General features: G+C 41.0%; 1 protein-coding gene across 1 annotated transcript in view; it reads left to right on the top strand.

Moving 5' to 3' along the window:
• Positions 1-22153, top strand: part of LOC134417919 (uncharacterized) — a 54555-nt gene that overhangs the window by 6311 nt on the left and 26091 nt on the right. The window contains exon 3 of the mRNA XM_063155789.1: positions 17541-17719. Within this exon, the coding sequence (XP_063011859.1) occupies positions 17541-17719 (179 nt within the window). The remainder of the gene's footprint in view (positions 1-17540; positions 17720-22153) is intronic.

Genomic DNA, 22153 nt, shown 5'->3' on the forward strand with positions numbered 1-22153 from the left:
TCTACCTGAAAAACTGTACTGCACACACAGTCTTGCAAACTGTTGTCTTTTAAAGGGAAGCTCTTTGCAGACAGACCATGAAACTTGGGAAGGATCCTGTGGAGGATTTGGTCATGTTTAGAAACCATCCAGAGTAGCTATGACAACTTCATATCCAGGGGCCAAGATCGTGTCCACATACCAAATATCTGACACTATCCAAGATCCTTATCCAATGTGAAGAGGAAACTGTAAAACTATAATTGCCTAAAACAGCCCCTAGAGAGAGTACTGCTGGTTCTTAAGAAGATTTTTTGGCATGTTAAATACAGCTTTTTCTTAAGAGGTCTGAAACAGGAAACTCGTGAAAGAAAAGAAAATAGTGAAATGAATAAGGTATCTATAACTCTGGAAAAACAGGTTTCCATCTGTGTCTCTTCTTTCTTACTTGCTGTGATTTCTCAATGAGCATTTAGTTAAATAAATTAGTGTTCTATAAGCCTCTGAAATATATCAATATCATTTGCTTTGGTTTATATTTTAAGTGGGAGTGGTACCTACTCTGGATTTCAGCTCACTCTAATGTGGATCAGGTGGGATTAATGCTAAATGCAGTTGAGGAAGGAGCACTGAGAGATGCTGATTGCAGCAAAAGTGGCTGGTCAAGGTCCATTCTATTGCCTGCTCCAGGCAGTTCAGATGCTGACTGTGGTTTTTGGTATTACACGTGGAAGTGAAGCTTCTAAAGGATAAAAATCTGCATTTCTATGCAATGAATATATTGGCTTCAGCATCTTCAGCCTGTTCTTTTTGGTAAAAGCCAGGCTCTGTGATATTTCTCCTAGTTATTGATTGTTAATATAGTTTCTTCTTCCTGTCCCCGCACATCAGTGAGATTTTTACATCCTGCTGTATTTAATCCCGTTCTATTTTTTTGGATGTGCAACACAGGTTTTTCTAAAGGAAGAGAGTCCTGGAAAATGCATTACTAAAGGTACTGATCTAAAAAAACAGGTGAATAAATGGTGTTTTGGTTTTGGCAGCCAAGATAAGGTTTTGCATATGGGTTCAGGTAAAATCAAACTCAAACATTTTAATAATGGCACATTAACATAACTGTCTTTGGCAAAATATTTCTGGCTACTTTTCATGAAAGTAAAAAGACACTCATATATCTGGATAAATAGGAGCAGGTGGTAATTTTCATCATTCTTCCTTTTCCCTCCTTTTACTAGCAGCCCAATGAGGGAGAACTAAAAGACAAAAACTCCTCTTAAGAGAATTTGGATCAGAAACTGCAAAATAGATATCCCAACTTATGACTTAGCCTTTGCCCTGTGGGGTCATGCTCTTGAATGCTCTTCATGTACTTGATTAATAAAGCCAAAGGATTTTCATCACTGAAAAAAAAATGTTCAGATGTGTTTGCCAGATTTTACATGAGTTAAGGGCTGCTTTGATTTGTGAAAACTGCATTTTTGGTGAATATGTTCTTATTCAGGAAAAGCTCTCCATCGTGATAATGGTTATCTGCAAGTCAATGTTAACTTGGCAGCCTTCATGGTTTGGCAGCAGATTTTAGCTTTACATAACACTGAGTTATTATTATTGTATCATATTGCAGCTTTTATGAAGTAATCAAGTTTTCAAATGCTGGAGTTTTTTTTAAGTCGGGGAATGCAACAGGCTTTTAACAGGCATGTGACTTTATGCTCTACATATCCTGTACAGTTCATTACATTTCATTTAAAATACAAATCAGATCAGTGCAAGTATCTGGTAATCAAAGATATCCATTACACCATCTGAATACAGAGTCTCATTTTATGTTTCAAGATCTTTTTCATTCTCCACATTTATAAAATGCCCAGTGTTAATATTGCACTGGCATATTATTAATATTGTATTGGGGGTTTTTATGTTTGACACAAGACTGAGGATATTGGACTGATCTTGATTCAAGCTATCTATAATATGAGGAACAGAATTTCAGTAAAGAGGCTTTGTTTTTAAATCAAGTGAATCAGAAAAAAACAATTGTAAAAGGCAAAAAGGTCCTTAAGGATAGTGGAAGATGCACTTGGTGACAACAGTTCATATGGAGTAAGACCTCCAGCTTACATTGGATCTTCATACAGAGAGGGTTTTTTTTGTTCAGCAAGGCTAATGAGGTCCTATAGCAAAAACATACACAATATTAACAAGTAAACAGCTAATCTGGCATAAATGCTTGATGTCTCGATTCCTTTCTAAATGCATATTAATTTTGTGTTACTTTCCTGTCCCTGTACTGGAATTGAAAGTATGACATCTGTAAGACCAGTAATTAAACCTTTATTTAAAAAGAAAAAAAAAAAAAAACAAAACAGAAAACAAAAACCAAAAGAACAAACAAACCCCCCCAAACAAACAAACAAACAAAAAAAAACCAAACAAAACCCCACCCCCCAAAAAACCCCAAACAAACAAACAAACAAAACAGAAAAAAAACAAACAAAAAACCCCCAAAAAACCCTAAAAAAACCAAAACCAAAACCCCTTTGCATGGCAGTGGTCCTATTTCTGTTTTCCAAAGTTGAGATTGATTCTGCTGTAATGTGTATCCTGATGCCATGTCTCTCACATACCAGCAGTAACAAGAAGATTCACCAATTGCCTTGTTAGTGAATAAATCAAATGCATCTTTCACAGAAAACTCATAAACATTTCTGCCATTCTTATGATCCATCAGCATCACCAGTTTTCCCACCTCCTTTTTTTGAGGACACAAATTAAGTTTTTTTGTAGTTGGAGTTGAGGGACAAGACAGCTCATTGCTACGTGCAGAGGTAATGGAGCTTTTATATCAGAGATGTTTCTTACAGGCCTACATTAGAAACTTCTCACATGCTGATGTTAGCCTGGATCTGAAAATAAAATAAATCCCACCTGCCCAGTGGAGCTCAGCCAGCAAAGTTCCCGGTGTGGACACAGCTGTGCTGCCAGGAAAAGGCTGCTGCCAGATTAACCTGTGGGGTTTAGAGCCTGGTGTAACTAGGATGGCATAAAATCTCTTTCAGGTAGCCAAAGTTGCACTCTGTTGCAGAGCTCTGCTGTTGTGGCTCTGTAATGCTCACAGGGACTGTACCTGCAGACACAGCCCTGGTGGGACAGCAAAGGGGACACAAAGACACCCAGAGTCATTGCCAGGTCTGTTATCAGATGTGCCTTTGGACTGTGGGAGCCCCTTTGAAAACTTCCCACTCCATAAATCCATCTTTTCCCCTGGGAGATACATTTCCCATGGTTGCAGGAACATCTGCTGATGTGACTATCAGACTTTCTTTGCCTCAAAAACACTGAGTATCTATTGCCCTTGCAACTAAGCATCTGACCCAGGGGGATTGCTCTGTGTAGTAGAAAGGAGTTGGGTCTTCAGCCAGATCCCAGTGGGACTGTGAATGCCTCTGGTTCTTAGCAGATTCTACAGTAAGGACTCTGCCTGCTTCACAGTCACAGCAAGAGGACTGCACAAAACCATAACCCAGCACTGTATCAGGCTCAAAGTGTTTCTTGTGTCATCACATGCATCTGCCTTAGGTTATCAGAAAACCACAGAGAATTACAGCAGTGAGGAAATATTCAAAGATGAGCCCAGGATCAGTCTGAGTGACAGGTGATGATTGTGTTTTTACTAAACTTTCTGTCCCTGATACCTGTTGATATAGGAATGGTTGGGTTCATGGGGGCCAGCAGCTTCAGGACTCTTTAGTGTATGTGGACTTGTTTGATTACTCTTTCTTCCTCAGATGAATGTGAGAAAGTTTGGATGGGGTGCAGCAGTGGCAGACAAAGAAATGTGACTGTGATGGTCTTTGACCAAAATTAATTGTCCAAAGCCCTTTAGCATGGAAAAAATATCACTGGACAATGACACAATAGGAGTTAGTGGAGTGAAGAAGCTGAAGAGGGAGTGATTGTTCACCTTTTTTTGCAGTATGAGAAGTAGAGGGCATCAAATAGAGTATAAACTACTCAATACTTGGGAAATATCTCTGGTTCCTGAGTAGAGGTGTTTGGAGCTGGATGAGACAAGTACCAGAGCACTGATCTCAAACCCTTGGCCTTTGTATGGCAGCTGTTCCTACTGTTATTTTCCCCTCATCAGGAAATAAAAACCTGAATGCCCTCCTTCTCTGCCCCATGAGGAAGCTGACAAAGAGCTGCTCTGAAGAGAAGGAGGTGAGGCTGCAGACAGGGAGGATACCAAGAATGGGAAGAGGGGACAACTGGTTCCAGAATTCTGGAGGAACTGTAGCTACAGCCTAGCACAAGTGGAGCCCACATGCACCCATTTTCCCTTGTATTGAAATATTAAACATATTTTTGGTTGAATATTAGGAACTAGTCATGCTAGTTATTGTTATCAAACAGATTTGATAAGGTGGCTATTTAAAATCCATAGAAGTGTGAAGTTCTGATGTGATTGAAATGAAAGTGAGTGAAACAGAGTAATTTTTTTACAGCAAGCTTCCAGTTTCCCATTCCAACTGAAGAAAAAAACTGAAAACAATCCTTTTATCAGAATTTCTAAATTAACCTTCTGAAAAATCAGTTGCTTCAAACCCTACTATTAAACCTTGCTAAGATACAGCAATCAAACAGAATATTTTAGTGATTCTCTTATTGGGAGCAACATGTTTGTTGGCCAGAGAATGACAGGCCATCAAATATGCCTTTCCCTCACAGTGGTGTTTGGAAATGGGCAGGGAACATGCCTTACACCATGCCTTTCCTTCTCCATTTCCATGGAGGGAATGGTCTAGCACCAGTCTGGAGACAGCAGCACACCCTAGAAGCTCAGAGGTGGAAGGGTGAACCACAGCAGAACATGAAACACTTTTCCAAACTAGAAAAGCCTCTGCCCCAAGTATTTTTATTCCACATATTTCAGAACATGTCAGACAATTGATTAGCAATCTGTTGCTGGAGTGATGTATTTATCTGATGCATGGTTTCACTTAGCAGCTACAACACGTACAGCAAAGAGCTGGAAAAAAAATGAACTGGAACTCTATACAACATCTTTTATTCAAAACAGATGTATTACTTGGTATATGTTTAACATTCTCCTCATAATCCCAACTTGATCCTTAACCATCATGCATTAGAATGTTGCTTTTAAAGAAGATGAAAATGGGCTGCTAAAATGCTGCCCATATAATCTGAATTATTTTCAGCCCTGTTGTTAAAGCTTAGAGATAAAATTCTCTTTTGAACTAAGGTTGAAGGCATTGTGTTTGATATATTGGTATAATTCCTGCAATATAAATACTCATAAATTAAGTTAGTGGTATGGTATGATTTCCTGTAATCTGTTTCCAGAATCAATATTTTATTGAATGAACTTCTTATTTTAACTTCTCACTTACTGACCCAGTGGTGCAGCTGTAATGTGTGCTTGATCGCTCACTCTCCTTTATTTTTATTTAAACAGACCTGACTCTGCAGCAGTGTAGATGGGGCAGGTTTTTAGAAGCATTGCACTTAATATTGTGTGGAAAGAGATTGAAAATAACACTATCATGCCCTAATGTGGAGACTCCCATCTTAACATCCTGTAGTAATTTAGAAAATGGCTGTGTAATGTTACCCCAATTCTATGGGCAGGAAGACTGGAGCCATGATTATTTCCTTCTTAAAGCTTGCTTAACTTTAAGCACCTCCTATTATATTTACTTTTCTAAATGTGGGTTTTCTTTTTAAAAAATCCTTTATACATAGCAATTGTCATTTAGTTAACTACCTAAGATTTATATTGCAGGCTTCTGCCAATGAGTGTGTGACCTCATGCACAGCAAAAGATTGCTAATTCTGAGCAGGTAGAATTATCTCACCTTTTGGGAATGTGCTAATGAAGATGCTCAGCAGTGGATTTGGTGGCTGGGGTCCATTGGCAGTGATAGCTCAGCCTTCTGCTCTGGGTTTCAGCCTTGTGACTTCCTGGGCAAGCCAAATTTCAAGCAGTGGGACTGCCATGTGCTGCTCTGGTTTTAGCCTCTTTCACTTTGCATTACAGGAGCAATGAATTATTTATTATTAGTAATCATATTAGTGGGGTTAACCCTTTTGCTGGATATTCCCCTCAGCAGGCAGTCTTTGATCTGCTCCTGAGGCAGGGGTAGTGACAAAGAGAGGTGGCAATCTGAAATTGTTCCCTTTGCTGACTTTTGACAAAACTATGAGTGCAGAGAAGCAGATTTGTGCACTTTCTTCCCATCCCTTGTACAATTATACAATTCCCATACAACTCTCCACAAATCAGCTGTTTCCTAGAGGCACCTGCCCTTCCTCAGTAAAACCCAAAGAGAAATCAGCTTTCTGGTTAAAAATATATAGAGGAGGAAACAATGGCGTGCATTTCAGGAACATAACATTTTAGAGGTTGGCTAAAACAAAATGCGATAAAAATGGAAAACCCTACAATGAACACTTGAAAAAAGCAACCAAAAATATTCAGTGTTTTTGGTCCTTATGCTCTTACATTTGATGGTTTTCTGCATATCCTGTGAAAGAAACCTTGTTCTGAAAGTAAATCACAGCTTTTATCACTTAACCATTCCTGATAATAGAGAGAAACTGGAATTATGAAATCTAACATCTGAAAAAAGAGAGCATAAAAAGATTCCAACACTTTTTAAAAAAAAATCTCAAAGTTTCAAATATTATTTTTCCTTCCAGAGAATCCTGTGATTTTTGTAAATTCTTAGGATTAGAATAGTGAAATACTGATTTTTAATAATATTAAGTACTTATTTAATAAATTCTTATATAGCATATTTATATAAAGTAAAAATACCTTGATCAGCTTGGTAGCAATGCATCATTCCTGTGCTGTATCATTTTCAGAAACACAAAAATTAGCAGTAATCAGCATCATTCCACACAGACCTCAGGTACTCCAGGTCTGCTGGGAGCTTTGGGTTGCTGCAGCAAAACCTGTTGCTGTGTCTCTGAGCTGCAGAGCCAATGATTTTATGATTTCCCTCTCCTCAAACAGATCCTCACTCCCTTTTTTCTTTGCCTTTGCTTGTTCTGTGTCTGTGCTTTATAAGCTACACCATATTTAAGAATGCATTGACCCCACTGTGGGTTTTGGGGGCGGAGGGGGGAATGCAGTGGAAGTACTAACAGAAAAATTGCTCTTTCTGTGGTGGCCAGAACAACTGTATTGAACAAAACTGTTTTTTGTTTGTTTATTTTAAAATCAGCATTTAAAAAGTATTTTCTGATGTGGTAAAATCTATTATATAGATGGAGTTCAAGAAGGTGGAGGGTATGTGAAAGCACATATTATAAAAGAAAAACTGGATTGTTTCATGGTTAGGGGTTCTGTACATAAAATATCCCCACAGAATAAATTTCCAATTTCTTTGTTCTGGGACATTTTGTTCCAGATGGGCAAACTGAGAATGAACGAGGTTTAAGCTGAAGCCTTAATAGAAGCAGCCTGAATGCTCAAACTTGCACATTCTGGTCTGTAGTTTTACAGGGGGATAATACTGCCATAAAACTCCAAGACAGCACAGATATTCTGCCAACCTGTTTGTAGTCCTGATCCTGAAACTGAGAAATCCTGATCCTGAGAAATCCCTTGAAAACAGTGAATACTGACCTCATGTGAGGAAGATATGAACCTCATCCCTAGTGTCAGTATCCTTCATAGACTTGTCCAGCATCACTCTGGATGTTTCCAAAGAGCGTAAATTCCATGAAGAGTGCTGTAATTCTCCAGTGGAGATTAAAATGGATTTTGTGAGATCTGATGTTCCAGAGGGCAGCCGTGTAGTGCTACAGCAGGAAGGAAACTGGCCTCCAAAAGATACCACTGTAAGAAAAAAGCAAGGAAAAGCCCAGTCCTGGAAACAAAACAGAACCAAAAAGTGTGGAAGTCTGGTGAAACAATGATTGGGAGCTGAATAATATTATATCAGTTCTGTATGCTTTTAATAAATAGTTGGAAAGTCTTCCACGAGAAGTTTCTGTTCAGTTTTATCTTGGGGACAGAAGTTGCTCTTTCCCTCCATAAAGAGCTGAACTTCCTGAGCTGGCACATGTTGGAATTTTTTTTTCACTGGCATAGGAAGCTTTTTTTTTTTTTTTTGGTAAATCACTTCACATTTATTTTCTCACTTCAAACAGCACTGAAGGCATAGGAGCCTGCTCCAGAGCTCTCTGAAGACACTGAGATCTGTACACTGACCTCTACAAGTTTTAGAGCATGCTCTTTTTTTGTGCTCCTTTTGTTTTAATTACTTTAATTAATTACATTTATATGAGTCCAAAATTCAACCCACACAAAGAATATGCAATTCAGGGTGGAAAGGGAAGGAAACTGTGTCCAGCAAAACCAACCTCTGTGTTCCCTGCTCCAGGCTGAGTGAGCATGAGGAGTTTTCCAGCCCTGCACTGAGAACTCACTGCCGGGTTCCTGCTGCTCCTGGTAAACCACTCTTCATCTACTCTGCAATCTACAGAATAAAGGAACCAGATAATCAATGACACTCTCGTCTGTCCGTATTTAAACATTTATGGGAGAGATGCTGACAGATGATCTCACCATCTAAACTCCCTTTGTAGTTGATGGAAGGACAAAGACACTTCTGTCTCATGTCTTTCTGTGCCTATTTGCAAGTAAACAAATGGGTATGCATGTGTACAAATGTAAAGGTTATTTTAAATGGTGTCCTGACAAAACTAGAAGAATAGAATTAGGTGCTCTTTCCTGGCCTTGTTTTTCATCTCTTCTGTTTTGCCAGTGCAAAGTGAAGTCAGTGGGTTCTGTGTAGCCAGAAGAATAAATCTTTTGGAACTCCAGCAAAAAATATGTACAGCAGATACAAATAAAATTCAGGGAAAGTGGCAGGCACCTCTCTGGGCTTTGTGTGACTGGATATTCTGTTTAAAACCAGCTGTTACAATAAGGATTTAGGAATATCTACAGTTAACACAGCTGAAACTTTGTTTTGGCCACATTAATGAGGTGTTCAGTGTTCTGCTTCTCTTCTGGGCTTTTGCATCACTGACTCAAAAGCTGCACTGTTGTTAATGCAGAGAGTTAACAGTTGTCTTTTTTGTCCTGTGTCCATTTGATCAACTTTCCCCCTATGCCTCATCCTGCAGTTTCCCTCTGAGGGAGAGCTGCAACTTGAAGGTCACAGACCCCGAGGAGTGCTTGGTTTACTGAGAAGAGATGAAACTGCTGCTGTGTTTGTACAAAACCATTTATCTCAGTATAAAATCAGTATCTTGTTCAGCCCTAGAAACTTTTCTGACAAGGCTTAGCTGAAGTCTCAGCCCTCCTGCAACACATGTGATTTTGTCCATCATGAAGGTTGCAAAAACATCTGTCCTGGCACACAGGGATCCCTGTCTGGGATCACAAGGAGAATGATTAAAAACCTGGAGGACAGACATTTCCCAGTCTGAGCTTTCTGCCATGGAAACAGGCACTATAATGCAAACCTGACTGATTTGTTGCAGGGAAAGAAAAAAAAAAAAAAAAACCAACAGAAAATGTCTTTGTAGGCAGTTGCTGTTCCCTGGTTGTCTCCTGGGCTCAGGGCCCAGCTGGCCTGGAGCAAGCAGAGCCATCCTGCCTGTTCCTGCAGGGTGCTGTGTCTCTGTGGGTGCAGCTGGGCTCTGCTGCTGCCCATGGTGCTCCTCCCCTGGGCAAGGGAGATGGGAGGATCTGCATCCCACAATTTCACTGCACATCTCCTGGTGGCACACCAAGTGCTGACTGAAAGCTAGGAATTCTCTCCTCTTCCTCATGTCATGAAAAATATTTCATTTCATGTCATATGAAAAATATTTCACCAGTCTTTAAAGAAAGAAAATTGATTGGCATAATTAAAAACTACTAATTTAATACAAAAGTCTTGTATTACACTAAACTGGCTGTTTTATCCACAAAAAAGCCTTTATCCCATTACTGATATTTGTGCTACATTTACATAAAGTTTACTGACAAAGTGTGTCTTTCCTCTTGCATATTTATGTGTTTCATGGTTGAGCACATCTGTGGAATTGTTTGGATATCAACAAAACTAATGCAATACAAAAACTCTGATCTCAATGTGGCTTTCTCTCATACTATCTCTTGATATTATGCTTCAATTATTCCTAAAGGTAGGTTTCAGCTCCAGGCTGCCCCCTGCCCTGCTACCTCATGGGGAGAGGACTAACCTGATGAAGGCATTTGGGATGTCTTCATCATGACAATGGCATTTAGGTGTCCTGGTCAGCTGCAGGAACAAGTGAGTCTGCAAACATGAGGTGGGCAACCTGTTGAGCCCTGCAATTGACACATCCTCATGGAGCTTTATCTTCACAGGAATGCAGAATCTCCTTTTGCAGAGCTTGCAGGCTGTTGTATGAGGATTCCTGGCTGATTGGCATTGATCCTTAACGGGAGATGGGTGTCTCCTGTGCCTCTGAAAAGTCTGACTGGAGAAAGTCACTTTTCTCTGTCTTAGCAGACAGTTCTTTCATCACATTGTTTCACACCTTCTGTGAGAACATCATGATCCTAATGAGGGAGGAATCTAACACTGGATGGCCCTGGGTGTCATCAGTTTAATGATACTATTCAGATAAGGAAAGAAATGCTACATGATGGTGCTTATCCATGCTTGTGACAAAACTGTATATCACACCAGCTGTTTTACAAGCTTCCCTGGAAAATTGTCTACAGAGTAGCTTTCATAAATGCACACAGGAGATTGGTCAAAAAAAAAAAGTGCTGTATCAAGCAACTAATTCCTAATTTTTAAATCTTCACAGGTGGAGAAGGCACAAATTGATCAGGACAAAGTCCTGAATTGGGAAAAAGAAAAAAGCTCAATATGTATCAGCTGATCAAAGGTGCTTGGGAGCCTCCTGGGCTCTGTTGGCCTGGAACAGCAACATCTGCATTAGTAAACTCCAGGGTGTTTGCATGCAAATTGTCAGGTGTTTGAGCTGCCAGACTGTGGCCAGGCTATATTTGGAAGGGTTTCAGTTGGCCCAGGCTAAGCAGTGCCAGTGAATGTGGTCATGGCACAGTCAGCCCTGTCCCAGGGCGCACAAACAGTTCAGGCACTGAATTTATTCACCTGTGAGAAGGTACAAATTTCCAATTTTGGTTCTCAAACCTGCCAAAGCCATGGTGTCACCTGTGGCCCTCAGCCACTGCTGGTGGCCTCTCTGGAGAGATGAACCCCCAGTTCTTTACAGAAGGCCATGGATGAGGTGGACTCAGGCTGTGCAGCCTCCTTGCTCAGAAAATTTCAAAGCCCAGCTGGGTGAAGCTCTGAGCAAACTGGTCTGACCACACAGCTGTCCCCACACGGAGCAGGAGGCTGGATTTGGGTTTCTTCCAGCCTGAATTATTCTCTGGAACAGGGCTGATCCTCTGTGATTCATCCCCACCAAAAGACACCTGAATGCTCAGGCAGTGTCAGAGAGGGGATGGCTGCTTTACAGCACCATCCATGAAGAATGGCTGTGAACTGATGGCAAATGTGGGCAGGATTTAAATGGAAAAAACACAAGGATAATAAATATCTCATTTTATGTCAGTGAGCTAATGCTGGGAAGGTAGAAATGAATATCAGATGTTCTGCTTTTCCCCCCAAAGCCTAGTTAACTTCTTAGATTATCATACAAGCAGTTTATGAATAACCTTTTTCAACAACAGCATTTGTGGCTTGCATATCATTGTGGTAACACCACTGCAGCTGCTCTTTCAGCAGTTTGGCTTGCACCTATGACCTTCACTCAGCAACTAAAATACATGTCCTGAGTAGTGTGGTGTTTCAACATGCAGAATTTCCTGCAAATCCTTAAGTATATCTTTTTGGAAGTCATTGATGTTTCTGAAGCTTTTTGCATAATTGTGGTTCTTACTCTCCTTTCTACCTTACAATGTCTCAACACAGTGTCTTTTTAGAAAGCCAAGAGCTAGATGGAGTCCCCTGGGAAAAAGAACAACTGCAAATACTTCTACTCTGTATTCATTCAGTGGCATTGTCCAATACTATATTACACAAGATTAATGATCTAATGTAGCTTGACATCTTACAAGAACATGAAGCATCAGCCAAAAACTGTCATGAGACATGACACCAGACCTAGAAAGCTCTGCAGAGTGACAACAGGCCAATTAGATGTGTCTGTTTGTGTTACTGGCAGGCAGTGAAAGGCAGCCACTCCATCCTCCCCTCCACATCCACCATCTGAACCTGTTGTGAATGAGAGACCAAAACTGAGTTACCCAGCCTGTTTGTCAACAGCAGAAGGGACAAATTCTGTCCCTTACCCAGCACAAGTCATTATTTATGGACTTAGGAGCTTCTGGACTACTGAATGTATTCTAATTAGCCTGGTGTCTTCTGAAAATAGCTGCCACTATTCCCATTTTGAGGCTGTATACTGATGAAAGGCAGCAATGCTCCTCTGGAGGGGCTATGTAGTTATTAAGAAGTATCCTAAATGTAAAAGATAAACCTTGGCAACAAGTTTCAATCACCAGCAGCCTGGGCTAAATATGAAAGATGAGCCTAAAGTTAAAATACCATCCATTTCACAGGTCTGTCTTTCCTTTCTTATTTAAACACTGTTTTGTACAGGCCATTCTTTTAGGGGGTTTTCCATTCAATATGGACAGTTTGCCTCCTTTTCCCAGCTGCTGACCCCACATTTTCCTGAAGAGATGTGGTGTGACCCAGCTGTGCCAGGGCCATGGAGGTGTCAGGGATGAATTCTGCAGACTTTGATCGTGGATTTGAATTTTGAATTTTGCTCTTGTGCAAAATTCACCTGTGACAGGCTCTTGGCACATGACTCTTGCTCTTGGTTCTCTGTTTTTGCTGCAGCCATGTGCTTGAGTACGAGTCGATAGCCCACTTGCACCTGATCTAGCATTTGATTTTCCTACTTTCCCCTTTTCCTGTATTAGAATATTTAAAGCTACTTACTGAAATCATGGTATGGAAGGATGCAAATAGAGGTAAGTTGACAGTGATAGCTAAGTGGCCACATCTAGTTATTAAAAACGAGGGAAAAAACTGTCATAATTCAGTGTATCTTTTATTTCTCTTCCACATTGTTTCCATCATACATCATATTTCTTGTATCTACTAGCTTTTCAGTAGGAAAAAATTGATTTATCTTCATTGACATCAATCTAACTTAATCATAGGAAAACTAGAGTGCTAAATTAGGTGTACACTTGGGATTTCTGTATCAAAAGCCCTGTAATAATAAATCCTTTTCCACACAGGGTTGCCCTTTCAGAACCAGGTACAATTTATGTAGCATGTGATCCTTGTGTCCTTTTAGAACACCTCCCGTACAATTACACCCAGGCACACAGCTTTAGTTCTTCCCTCTCTGAAGTCAGAAGCAAATCTCTGCTGTCTGTAATAGAGAAGGAACCAGTGCTACTTAAAAGTACATAGATTTTTTTCATCTGGTTTTAGAAAATGCCGGAATAAGCCCCCGTTCTCCCCCTGACACACTGAGTTTGAGCTTTCCCCACAGACATTTCCCTGCAGCTGATATTCAGTTTACAGTGGTTGTGATCTAAATCTTCATTGCTGATTACACAGAGTAGCCTTGCCAGATGAAGAGGCAAAGGAAATGTGGGTGTCTGGTTTTCAGTCCTTCCTCTCAGGATTAAATTAAATATCTTTCTAGTAAAAGAAGGCTTGACCCAAATGCTGCTGAAATGGGTGGAAAGGCAGCCACTGAGAAGGGTTTCTCATATTTAGAGGTGCACCATTCTGACAACTGACTCACACACAGCCATTCCTTCCTGACAGAGATTTGCAGCTGGGACTAATAATAATCTTTAATGTTCTTTCTAATAAATCTCCTATCATATGTCCAGCACTTTAAATCAGCAATAAATCTCCTATTGTATGTCCAGTGTTAACTTACATTTGAAGCACTAAATATGTTTATCTCTATTGGGAGTTATCAGATGTAAACACCTCAAAATGCTGTGACTATTTAACCCTTGCAAACTAAGACAACTCTGTAGAATTCAACTCTCTGGATGGAATTATTTCCTCTTTTGATGGAAAGAAATTTGTAGTGGCCTTTGAAAACGGTCTTTATCAGGTTCTCGAAGAGACACCATCATTCTAGTTCTTTGGTTTTGCCTTTTTTTTTTTCCTGGAGCACCTCTAAATATCATATTATCTGCCAAAATCACATGTAAATGGGAGTTTTGAGCATGTACTATATATTTCACAATGCAAATTTTCCTTAGAAGTAAATTTCTGAGTGAGTTTTCAATTTCCTATATTCCTCTTGTCTATCTGTTTCTGGCAGAAGCAAAATCCCACTGCTGACTGAGGGACAGGACACAGGGAAGAGGAGGTGGATATGTCACCAGAATCTCTTCCTCCTCCTCCTCTTCCTCCTTGTAAGGAGTCACATTTTGCAGAACTGGTGCCAGCTGTGAAAGCAGAATAGGTTTCCTTTCAAAGACTCACTGAATTTTGGGCTGAGGGAGGGGTTTGACCCTGGCCCTCTCCCCAGCAGGAACACAATCCTGAAAGTCAAACTAAGAGTCTCCATCTGAAAAATGCGTTGGCATTGGCGAGCACTCTCCTGTCATTGTGGGATGCAGCACTTTAAATCAGCTATTCCATGGTGGAATTTTCCTCCCCTTCCTCAGAGGCTGTGAACTGTTCAAGCTAAGTCAAGCAGAGCATTGGCAATGCTCAGAGTCCACTTGGCAGGCGAGCAGCAAATGACTCTGGGCTGGGATTGTGTCCCAGAACAACCATCCCTACTGAAAACCTTAGCTCAGATGAGAAGCACCACATCTGTAACCTATACCTTTATTCTGCAGACCTCCTAAAATAAGGACAGATAAATATAGAAACCTGTTGGGGCCAGCACATGGGGGGAAAAAAGCTTTTATTTGAAGGGGGAAGAACACACAGATGGCAATGTTCTGGGTTTGAGGTGAATCCCAGCCCTGCTGCTGCAAATCCCAGTCTGCTGTGCAAGCATTTGCACCTTGACAGCTTTTCCCAGTTCCTCTGGGAGGGTTTCTGTAGTGGAGAGGGTGTGACACTAGAAGATCTGTCTGTGTCAGTGTTGCCTGTTTTGGTTCATTACCACATCTCTCTGTTGAGGAGCTCACAGCACTGAGAGGGAATCCAGGCACTGAAAGTCAATTTTCTGAAGACCAGAGTCCTGCTTCTGCCACATCCCTTGTTTGTGGTTGTAGGGAAGTTGTTTCTCCATCTGGTATCTCCCTCTGTTCGCTGGCCAGTTGGGTGGAGCAAGGAGGGGGGACACAACATGCTGCAGCAAGTCTCCACCTCTGTAATCCCATAAAATATCCCCCATTAATTTGCAGGAAATGATCTGCTGGGGCAGCTCTGGGCAGCATGTGCTGCTCAGGATGGATCAAATTCTTAGGCAGTGCTGTTGGATGCAACCAGCTCTGCTGATGGAGAGAGCAGATGAGAAACACATTCACTTGAACAGCAAAGCAGCCTGGCCCCTGCTCAGGGTACATGCACTGATGGGATAGACCTAACAAAAGGGAAGATCCACGTTTGTCTTTTCATTCCTGTCCTCAACTGCAGCATCAGCCCTCAGATAACTTGACCACAATACCAGTGTCAGCATCAGAAAGCAGCACAAAACCCAGCTGACCAGTATGAACATTTCCATACCCCGGAATGTGGCTTTTTACAACAGGAAAAATCACTCCAAGGGACTCCCAAAACACACAGTGACTGTGCACCGTGCATGAATTGTCTACTTCATCCAGACAAGTGATAGAAAAAAAACCTGCATCAGCATGAATGCTTGTAACATGAGGATAAGTAATGCTTTCTGCAAGGTGAGTGCATGTGTGGTTCCTTGTGAGCCCTCTGAAACTGCAGAGGGAAGGCACAGCAAAAGTACAGCACGTTACCGTGTGAAAAACCAGGAGCTGAACAGATAAAATCCTGGGGACAACAGAGCCCTGGGTGTGCAGTATGGCAACTCTAATCTGCTAAAGTGAAACTTGGCACTTGCAGAGATAATCACTGGAGCTGTGGTAGGGTTAAATGCTGAATTAATATACATGATAGGTCATCATCCTTTCGTCTTTCCTCCTCGGAGGAAGTAAATAAATCTGTCAGCTTAATCTAGCACATTAACCTTAATCCTACAATTTACTTACTAGGGGATTTGTATAATCTACCCGATAAATAAGGACAGTAATTATTCCTGCTACAGAGGGCTCTGAGAAATATTTGCCATGAAGCTTGAAGCTGGATTTAAAAACCGTTTTGGTTTTATTAGAAACACAAAACTCTGGCCAGGTTTCCTGGAAAATTCCACGGGGCCCAATGCAGGTAGAAGCTAATTTTCTGTGTGTGTGTATGTGTTTGCTTAGCCAAAGTGTAGAGCCAGGGCTGCACGTGGTCCTGGATATGGGGGAGGAAGGAGCTCTAGGAATATGTTTGCAATGTTCTGGAGGAATAGCCCTGTGCTTCATGGAGGCCCAGCCACTGCATGATCCCACCAAGAGGTCTCATGTGGAGAACAGCAACATAGCCCCTGTCTGCTAACAGCCCTTATTGCCTCTCCTCACCACCCTGGATGGCCATCTGTTGTATCAAAGCTATTCCTTTATCCTTCCTGTTGGGAGATAAATTTAAAACATGTATGATCAGAAATCTAATTGAGACAATTAGCAGGGCTGCAGGAGAAAGTCCTGGAGGACTTCAGTGACTCCCTTGAAGAGAAAGCCCTGTTCTTCCCACAGCAATGAGTGATTTTCCATTTCTTCCTGGTGTAGGGGGATACAGTATGGGTAAATGAAGGTGGCTAGAATGTAATCTTATCTCCTAAAGAGTTGCAGCTGGGTTAATTATTAAGGATTAGGAGCAGGCCTGATGTTAACAGGCCACAGTTGTAGCCAATAAGAAGAGTGTTATAAAAGAGTGGATTCGTGGGAACCGGAGTCACTTGGCTGCTGTGAGGACAAGGAAGAGTCAGTGCCTGGAGGAGCTGCCTACAAGAAACATCAAGGAGGTATGAAACTCTAGCAATATGGAAACCCTTGCAATGTAATGATAGTAGAGCTGTTGCGCTATAATGGCAGCATCCTGGAATAGAAAAATGCTTTTTGGAGTTTAGCACAGTGCCCTTTGAGGGCTCAGGACATCAAGAGCACCCTTGGCATTCCCCAAAACTCCTGTTTTCCTGGATTGTATGAGAAGGGAAAGCTCCTCACTCTTTCCTGAACACTGGATTTCATGGGCATTGACCAGCACCTGCCCCATTGCAAACACAGCTAAGATTAGAAATTGAAAATAAACCAGTTCTACTTCCTGAAGAAGTTTTTATTTTTTTTTGCTATTTCTTATTGCCAAAGGTGTATTGGTTGATATGAAAGAGACAGAGAAGTCAGGCTTTATATCTGTGGTTATCCCTAAATGCACTCACACACAAAGCTTGATTTAGGCACTTGGGGTGAAGGGACATTTGGACAACTCCCATTATTGATGTCGCTCCAGGTGTCTGCTCCTGGCTGCCCATGTCCGTCTGTCTGTCCCCATCTGCTCCGATGGCAGCGTGCCCACACTGGCACTGCCTGGACTCTGCTCCCAGGACACAGGAACTCTGCAGCAGGGGGATCACTGAGCCACACTTTAAACAGTGTCAACACCACCTCTGCAGCAGGACAACCTTCCTGGTGGGTAATTAATTGGGTTTCCAGCAGCATCTGTCAGCTGTTTGCAGCCACGGTGACACCCCTCCTGTTTCCTCTGGGGTGTCAGGGTGGGGATTTGGCTGTAGAAGGTGATGATGTAGGAACAAGGCTTTTGAGGGCTCAGTTCCCTTACCTACATGTGAGGCAGACAAGTTTCTGTTAGTGGCATTGTGCAGGTATTTAAGTAATTCTTATTGAAGAGTTAAGGTATTGTGGCATTGGGGATGGGAGAAGTGTTGGGTTTGACATACAGAGCACTAAAAAGCCAGTATGGAATGACTTCTTTTGATGTTTTGAATTGCAAGATATAGGAAAGATTATGCCCTAAAAACTTGATATGAATGATGTGACAGTGTTTTTAAGATACTTTTAAGTCATGCACTTGTATGGTTTGTTTACATTCATTTTGAAAGTGAGGTGATGTATTTGGAAGGGGAACAAGCAGCATGGATTATTTTTTTATGTTATTTACCTTGTTCCCAGAAGGGAAAAGACTTTTCTTTCAGACTTTCATTCTCCTGAACTTGTGCAATGTCAGCATGACAAATTAACCAGCCTGGAATCTGGTAACAGTGCAATACAGCTGGCTTTCTTAACTCCCTATGATCTTGAAAATTTAATACTCAATTGACAAGAGATGGTTGCTCTGGCCTAGAGAAGGTCTTACTAATACTTTATTGATAGTAAGGACAGACTTGTAGCCTACAGCTCTGTCCTTGTGCCTTGTCTGTCCCTGAGATGCCAAACCTGCCTAATTGTGAAAAACGCCAATCACTTGTTTTTAAAATTTTAAAAGCTTAATAGTAATAAAATGGTTATAAAAATAGCAATAAAATTAGAGTAATAATAATTTGGACAATTTGAATTAGGGTGCTATGAGACAATAAAAACAAAGAGTTACAGACAGTCCAGGTACCTTTTTCTGGGCAAAATAAGCCTGAAAAAGGACCCCTTTTAAGAGGATTAACCTTTAAAACAACAGCCTGTTGCATATTCATACACCTCATACATGATGCATAAATTCCATTCAAACACAGGATTCTGTCTGGTCAGTGTCAGCTTCTTCCTCTGAATCCTGATGGTGTCTTCAATCCTGAGCAAGGTGGGAAGAAGTTCCTTTCTTCTGATAAGGGAGCAATAAATACTTTTTCTCTGAAAGATTTAGGTGTCCTGTAGCTGCTACCTCGCTGAGTCTTTTCTTTAAAAAAGTATCCTACATAGCATAGTTTCTATTTTAATATTTTGTTATAACCTAAAATTATATTTAACACACTACTTAAGAGAATTAATACCACATAACTTTCTAACACAACACATATAATAATAATTTTAATATTTGCAAAAAGCCAATCATAAAATATGCATTTTTTACACTAAGGCAACTACTCTTTTTAAATTTTATTAAACAAAGAAGCTCTTGAGGTGTATTTGAGTCTGAGACCTCACTTACCTGACCAAGTAAACAATGCCACGTGTCCCTTGGGAATAGGCTTTCAGGGGAATTGCTGTATTACAGCCTCTCCAGCTCCTTTGTGAGGCATTGAAGATTGCACAAATTTTCCTTCTTTCACTGCACAAGTGGAGTGGGCTCTGTGCAGTAACCACAGGTATCTCCTGATGGAGCTCCCGCATCTCCAAGTTTGACCCCCGTGCCTTCCTGTTTGCTGAATAACTCTGAAAGCTTTTGTTTCAATGGAATAATCTTCTTAAATTGCATACTTTAAAAAAAACCTTTTTAAAGCGAGGTTGTTTTTCTGGTTTTGCATAAAATGCTACAGAGTAACACCCTGGTTTAGGGTATTGTCGCTATTTTATTTCAGTATAAATGCCTAGATCCCTCAGAAGGGAAGGAAGATAATTGTACTTACAGTACTTTGAGATGTATGGCTTGTTTATTTCAAATCCAATAGTCTAAAAGCAGAGGTGTCCATGCAGAGACATGGCTAAATTGCAGTAGGAAAAATGCCTGACCATAGATCTTTATGTGAAAAGGCAGCATTTTCATTTAAACTGAGGAAAATCCTCTCTATTTGGGTCATGTTTCTGGCTGCATATATTTTAATTTTCCCTTGCTTATTGCAGTGTCCAAATATTTCTCCATAAAGTATTTTTACACACTTTTTTTACATAAAACATTTTTACTACACTATGGCTTAGGTAAGGAAGTGCACTTACCTGTGCAGTTCTTGTCCATGCAGTCCCACCTCTCCTAGAAAGGAAAATCCCTCCCAGATTAGAGCCTGGATTGGTTGAAAACATGATTAGAAGTCAGTCAAGCAGGTGTTCACAGTAACAAGAAATCTGCCTTACAGTCTGAATCTCTTCAGCAAAAAATTGACTTGGAGGTTGTTCCACTGAATTTCTTACATAATAAACTCCATGCCCTCTTCTTTAGGAGAGTTATTTGAAGTAGTCTTTCATTTAAGGTTATATGCCTAGTGCCTGGTTTTTGTCTCATTCCCCGTAGCTCACAGCCAGTAGATAGCTGTTGACAATCCTGTACCCACATTCATTCTGCAGCTTTGCTGAAACTTTAATATATGAATAAAGTGCCATACTGCAGTATAATGTATGGCAGCTCTTTGTGAGGAGGTTGTGAAGCACCTTATTACAGCAGAGTGTATTTCACCTGAAAAACCTCCTGCAAAGTGATTCCCACTCAACTGCTCAAGTTCTCTGTGCTTGTAGCTCACTCAGTTTGCTGGCTCCAACAAGCAGAGGGAGATGTGCTTGCTGTGGGAAGGCAGCAGCCTTTAGGTCATTTAAAGATTCATCTCAATAGTGGTGGTGGATTTTTTTTTTATTGACATCATCCACAGAGAAGTTAAATTCTTTCAGAATTTAACTTGGGAGGCCCTGACCAACTTGAAGGTCAACACAATGTAAAAACAGAACTGGTGATATAGAAGGAAACAAGGGTCTCCATTTCTCAGCAAACTTTATTGTGCAAGAAGTTGCCTTCAAGAGTCCCTGCAGAATGGAAGTGCCATGGTAGAAGAATGCTGTAAATAATGAGTGGGTTTTCCTCTTTTTCAGATCTAGGCTAGTAGTTCACTGTGCAGACTTTATTCATAACTCAGGGAATGGTGCAGCAGTTAGAGCATGGATGTTACTTCTGAAGTAAAGGAAAATTGCTGGGAAGACTCACCTCTTCAATTTCAGTGGGCAGCATGTACACTTGCATTGGTTTAGCATTAGTGTAACTCCACAGCATCTCCTGTCTAAGCAGCATTAGATGGCAAACACATCTAAATTCCTAAGTCACAGACACACTTAATAAGCATGGATCAAAGCAAACTAATTTCTTAATACTTTTCCCCTCCCTGTCCTAATTACCCCAAAGCGCAGCACTGGGTGTGTCAGGTGGCAATTTTAGTGTGCATGTGAGGAAAGCTAAGGGCAGTCTTGGTTATTTTGCCCAAAAGTTCATTTGGTAGTATGGCATCAAACTGCCAAGTGTTATTGAATAAAAAAATCTTGCTGGGTGTGTTCTGGTTCAGCTGGAGGTTTCTGAGTTCCAGGCAGGAGCAGTTTGGGGTGATCTGACTGCAAGGGTCCCTAAATGACCTGTACCCCATGTCACCGTGGGTTCAGCAGCCTGACCTGACAGTGGGCCAGAGTGGAAAGTGAATCTGAGCCAGGTGTGAGCACTTTATCACTTTCCTATGGAATTAGGCAGGCAGCAGAATGTGGAGGCTGTGCCACTTGTTGCTTTTGAGCAGCTCCAAGCTGGCTGCAGGACAGCAGGCACCAGAGCCTGTTGATATGTCAACGTTTTGGGAACAAATTTGAGCTGGCAAGGCATTCATAGCAGAAACATTCATTATATCATGTAGGCTGGAGCACCTTTTTATTTGACAGAAGGAGCCCAAAGCCAGAATTGCTTTATTGTCAGGTCCTGGTCTTGTGGCAGTGAGTAGATAGCTAAACTGAGCCTTGATCTCCCATAGTTACCAGCTGGAAAATTCCTGTGAATTCTCCTTTACTGGGCCTGTCCTGGTCGCCAGCAGAGATTCCTTGTGTAGAAAGTCAAAATTGTAACTTGTTCTTGAGCTATTTACTTCTGTTTGAGGAAACACAAGTTCCACCAGAGCTTTATCCTGGAGCAGGGAGTGAGATCCAAGTATCCCCAGATTGTGCACAAATACATAACTCTGTCTTTTCTGGTTGATCCTTCTGGCAAGAACACAAGTGGAAAACAGACTTTAATTTTCAAAGAAGGAATTTTTAATGCAATTTTTTTCCCTCTAGATTTGTCTGAGCTTTTCTAGTGAAGATGCCCATTGACTAGATCAGTGAATGATTCACTCTCAACATTTGTCCAGAAGCTATGGGAATTTGCATGATATTATTATGTTAGACTTACCACACTCTATTTTTTTCCCACTGCTTGCAGGAGGAAGGTTTCCAATCCAT

Source organism: Melospiza melodia, chromosome 4, assembly GCF_035770615.1.
Source record: "Melospiza melodia melodia isolate bMelMel2 chromosome 4, bMelMel2.pri, whole genome shotgun sequence".
Taxonomy (NCBI): Eukaryota; Metazoa; Chordata; class Aves; order Passeriformes; family Passerellidae; genus Melospiza; species Melospiza melodia.